At 44.3% G+C, this 5,349-nt stretch overlaps 1 protein-coding gene across 2 annotated transcripts; it reads left to right on the plus strand.

The window, feature by feature from the left end:
- The first annotated feature begins 247 nt into the window (after positions 1–247).
- LOC123189181 (digalactosyldiacylglycerol synthase 1, chloroplastic) lies at positions 248–4,650 on the plus strand. Of its 2 annotated transcripts, none has more exons than XM_044601525.1 (7): positions 248–941; positions 1,719–1,751; positions 2,306–2,393; positions 2,479–2,957; positions 3,051–3,317; positions 3,390–3,739; positions 3,840–4,650. In XM_044601525.1, the coding sequence occupies exons 1-7, from the start codon at positions 402–404 to the stop codon at positions 4,369–4,371; spliced, it is 2,289 nt and encodes a 762-aa protein (XP_044457460.1). In that variant the 5' UTR covers positions 248–401; the 3' UTR covers positions 4,372–4,650. The 2 variants fall into 2 exon arrangements, with proteins under 2 accessions (XP_044457460.1, XP_044457459.1); XM_044601524.1 differs by having other exon boundaries at positions 249–941; positions 2,303–2,393.
- The last annotated feature ends 699 nt before the right edge of the window (positions 4,651–5,349 follow it).

Raw genomic sequence — 5,349 nt, forward strand, 5'->3', positions numbered from 1 at the left:
TTATTTTTTGCGCAAAAAATATTTTTTAGTTTTTTTAGGGGTAAGTGTTTTTTTAGATGTTTCGGAACGGAAAATGTTCGCGGGACGGAACCGGAGAGGAACTATTTCACGAGCCACCACACATCAAGATTTCCCCAGGCCCACCGGGCCAAGTGTCGGCATTCGCGCGGTCTGATCTCTGGCGTCCCGTCGTCCTCGCTCACGTGAGCTGAGCGACCGAGCCGAACCAAAACCTCTCGCTCCCTTCCCCCGTGGCCGTCCAGTACGCCACCGTCTTCTTCTTCCCCCGTCCCCACCCCACCACCATCGTCTCCCGCCTCGCGACTGTCCTACGCGCTTCCAGAACCCAATCCCTAGCCAACCCAACGCTAGATCACAGTTCCCCAGCCTACTCACGGGACATGGGCGTGGATAATCCGCCGCCGATCACCGGCTCCAGCCGCGACGACGGCGCGTTCGCCTTCATCTCCAAGGGCTGGCGCGAGGTGCGGGACTCGGCGACCGCCGACCTGCAGCTGATGCGGACGCGGACCGATAGGGAGCTGGGGCGCCTCCTCTCTTCGGCGTCGGCGCTCGCGGGGCCCGGACCGGCGCCGCCGGTGGCCGCGGGGGCGCCCTTCGCGGAGCTGGAGTTGGTGCGGAAGCGGATCCAGCCCAAGATTGCGGAGCTGAGGAAGCAGTACTCGGCGACAGTGCTCGACGGATGGTCGCCAAAGTCCGGCGCCAGCCTCCGCATCGACCTCTCTGGGATTATGGCTATCCGCAACGCCATTGTGTCCAGCGGGAAGGCTGGTGGCTGTGACGAGGGGAAGAAGGAGTGGGAGGTGGTGAAGATGATACGGAACAGGCTCAAGGAGTTCGAGCGCCGGAGCCTGTCAAGTGAGATGTCTGCTGGGTTTCGTGTCCGCACCGACTTTGTGGAGAAATTTAAACTGAGCTTGGTAAGTTCGATTGTAGCATTTGAACAGTGAATGATGACGTGCACCTAATACTTGTTTATTAAACCATGTGCTTTGGAAATCGAATTTGTTATGACCGGTAGCTTTGGGATCCGTAGCAACAAAATACTACTCCCTCTGATTTTTATTTAGTTCGCGTATTAGCTTTGGTCAAAGTCAAGCTTTATAAACTTTGACAAAGTTTATAAACAAAAACAATAACATATACAATAACAAATCAATACCATTAGATCTATTATTGAATGTACTTTCATATCATATAGATTTGTTATGTTAATGTTTATATTTTTTTCTATAAACTTGGTGAAACTTTACGAAGTTTGACTTCAGTCAAACCTAATATGCAGAGTAAATAAAAACGAAGGGAGTATTATAATCATGTTAAGCTCAAGTAAAACTAGAGGTGGCAGCAGCCAGATATTTTTTCCCACATTTGTTGTACTATTTTATTAGATACTCCTATTTAGATATGATAACGTTTGGTATCTAACTCATTGTTGTGAAATAAATGCACTGTATTTCTAAAATAAGATGATTTTAGGAACAGCTAAAATCAGCAATTTCAGCTTAATATCCCCGTCTATTTTCCCAGCTTGCAATGATCCGATGACATCTGTGCAGCAATTCTACCTTTAAAAACAATACAAAGTACTAAGCAATCTATGAACAATTAATGTACTAATCTGTTATTCCGTCATGTGAGCTGTGATGTTTGGTGTCAATTAAAGTACTAATGTGTACTACTCATTTTTATTGCAGAAATCTATGAACAAAGAGTCTCAGGAACCGAAGGTAATGCATAAGAAACAATGCCTGAGCTTAACTGCACTTCTTCTGTACAGTTGAAACTTTGGTGACAATTCCGTTTTGAATACATTTCCCTAACGTGAACTTCCGTGGATTCCCTTTGCCTTGTAGTAACCTATTATGACAAAAGCAAGTCCTTTAATAAATATATGTTTAATTCTGCAAACTGCAACACATACTGGTTTAACGTCAATTTTTCAGCACCAAGATCATTACTTGTTGCAGAAAAAGAAGAAGCCAATAGATAGGATTTGATGCTTACGAATGATGAAGCAGCATAAACGTAGCTAACTTGCAAGTATGACTTCTTTTAGATGACATCGGAAGCCAATTCCTATTGATATTGCCATTACTTCAAATTCATTGACATTGAATTCGTTTTCCTTAAATACAACAAGCTGGTATGTTTCCTAAAAGCAATCCTTCTTGCTCAAAAAACACTTGATTCTGTCACTTATGCAATCCTCTGCTTGCCATTTGGTCTTATTAGTCATTGCTTAGGTGTGTTTTCTCTGAACTGAATTTGGAATGTAAAGCAGGATGCCCCGCCACTGGATCTAACTGAAATACTGGCATATCTAGTCAGGCAGTCTGGACCATTCTTGGATCAACTTGGTGTACAAAGAGGTACAAAATATAATTATTTGTTTCCTTCAACTCTTGTTTTTTTTCTGTGTCGACTTTTAAAATTCTTGTTAATGTTGTGTTGCAGATCTGTGTGAAAAACTAGTGGGCACATTGTACAGTAAACGGAATGGCCGGCTCATGCATCCGCCTTTTTCAGGAGATAGATCCTTAATTGGTAGTGAGGACATAACTGATGAGCTTGATCTAAGGATAGCTAGGGTGCTAGAAAGTACTGGCTATCACAGAGAAGGTTTTTGGAACGATCCTGCAAAGTACAAGATCTCAGACAACAGACGACATGTTGCAATTGTCACCACAGCAAGTCTTCCATGGATGACTGGGACAGCTATCAATCCACTGTTCCGTGCTGCATATCTGGCAAGAAGTACAATGGAAAAAGTGACACTAGTGGTTCCTTGGCTCTGTAAGTCAGACCAGCAACTAGTCTACCCGGATAACATCACCTTTAGTTCACCAGAAGAGCAAGAAACTTATATTAGGAACTGGCTACAGGAAAGACTTGGCTTTGCAGCAAGTTTTAAGATATCCTTCTATCCTGGCAAGGTAAACATCCAACTCACATATATCCCAAGGTTTACGTCTTCACTCCATACTTTGTTTTCCCCAAAGATTTTCATTGTTCATTATCTTCAACAGTTCTCAAAAGAGCGACGAAGCATTATTCCTGCAGGGGATACCTCAGAATTCATTCCCTCAAGAGAAGCTGATATAGCAATTCTGGAAGAACCAGAGCATCTCAATTGGTATCATCATGGGAAGCGTTGGACAGACAAGTTCAATCATGTCATTGGTGTAGTTCATACAAATTATCTAGAGTATATCAAAAGGGAGAAAAATGGTGCTCTTCAAGCTTTCCTTGTTAAACATATCAACAATTGGGTGACTAGGGCATACTGCCACAAGGTACAGTGTTTTAGGTCAATTTTTGTGTTGACATCGTGGTTGCTACAGTACAACTAATAATGGTGCCTGCAGGTTTTACGTCTTTCTGCAGCAACTCAAGATCTACCCAGGTCCATCATTTGCAACGTTCATGGCGTAAATCCAAAGTTCCTCAATATTGGCGAAAAAGTAATAGCGGATAGGGAGCGTGGACATAACTCTTTTTCCAAGGGAGCGTATTTTCTTGGGAAGATGGTTTGGGCTAAAGGCTATAAAGAACTGATTGATTTGTTACACAAACACAAAAATGACTTGGAGGGCTTCAAGTTAGATGTTTATGGAAATGGCGAGGATTCACAGGCTGTCGAGGCTGCTGCTAGGAAATTGGATTTGGGCATCAATTTCTACAAGGGAAAGGACCATGCCGATGATTCACTCCATGGGTGAGATTAGAATCAAGCAGGCCGCTAAATAAACTCCCTTGTTTTGGCTATATGTTTCTAATTACTGAAGTGGTGGTTTTTCTCTCTTGCTAACTTTCAGGTACAAGGTTTTCATCAATCCCAGTGTTAGTGATGTACTGTGCACAGCAACTGCTGAGGCTCTTGCAATGGGGAAATTTGTTATCTGTCCCGATCATCCATCAAATGAATTTTTCAAGTCATTTCCCAACTGCTTGATGTATAAAACTCCAGAGGAATTTGTTGCCCGAGTGAAGGAGGCCATGTCTAGTGAACCTCAACCTTTGACCCCTGAGAAAAGATACAGTTTGTCATGGGAAGCAGCAACCGAGAGATTTATGGAGTACTCGGAGCTTGACAAAGTTCTGAAAGATAGAAATGGTCAGTGTGGAGAAGGTGTAAAGAGAAAAGGAGTGAGGAAGCTACCTTTACTCCCCAAATTCTCGGACATCTTGGATGGGGGACTGGCATTTGCTCATTACTGCGCAACCGGCAATGAGATCCTCAGAATGGCAACAGGAGCAACTCCTGGTACACGGGACTATGATAAGCAGCAGTGCATGGATTTGAATCTCTTGCCTCCCCAAATTCAACACCCTGTATATGGCTTGTGATGTGAATCTGGTTTTACTAAACTAATGTATAGTTGAAGGACTTTTCTCCCTAGGTATGTGCATACTAAGTGTTGTCCATTTCCTGTAGTAACTAATGACTGGACAGTAGATTAGTAGAGCCCATACATTTGTAAAATTTCATTAGGTTCTGTATGGCTTGTCTTGTTTGTACCATTTGCCGGTAATTATCTCCATTTTATTCTCTAAATAGGCAAGTTCATCAACCATTTGTAGAATGTAATTTACATAGATGGAAAATATCTGGTGTGCTTCACTCTACATGTATTTGCAGCATCAATATACGGTAGTCTAAAGTTCAGTGATATCTGGGAAATTCCACAAGAATGTATATTCACTGAAGTTCCACTGCAACATGTTGCTTCTGGATATCACTGAAGTTCCACAAGAATGTATAGTTAGACCAATGAGCAAAAGGAATTAATATTTGGGAAATTTGGTGAGTTGTGCTGATAGTTCTTTGTGTAGACGCGGCCGCTCGCTGCACGGCGAGCTTTGAGGCGCGGCGGTTACTCCGTCCACTGGTGTGGTGGCGGCTCGCTGCATGGCGGTGGGTGGCTGGGAGGTGGAGTGCTGGCCATGTGCGGCGTCGGGGCTGCCATGGCCCAATGCTTCATGGTGATGCAGGTGCGCGGTCTACCTCAAATAATCTGTTCATAGGGTGTGTGTATGTTCAACTCGGCGAAAGCCATGCTCTGCTCAGAGCCAACGACGGTGACGCCCGTGGGCGCCACTAACCTTCTTGGAGGCATCGTTGAAATGTTGATTTCGCCACCTTTTGCTCAACTTCGGAGGAAACTCTGCTTCCAGGTCCGCCTGGAACCGATGATGGCGGCGCAACCGTGTGTCGCACCCCTTCTTGAAAGTATCATCAAGAAGTTGGCCAGGTTATTTTGTTCAGTAGGTGGGGATGTCGGTGGTGGTGGTGTGACTAGCTTGGGGTCGACGGTGGTGTGTGTT

This window comes from Triticum aestivum, chromosome 2A (genome assembly GCF_018294505.1).
Source record: "Triticum aestivum cultivar Chinese Spring chromosome 2A, IWGSC CS RefSeq v2.1, whole genome shotgun sequence".
Taxonomy (NCBI): domain Eukaryota; kingdom Viridiplantae; phylum Streptophyta; class Magnoliopsida; order Poales; family Poaceae; genus Triticum; species Triticum aestivum.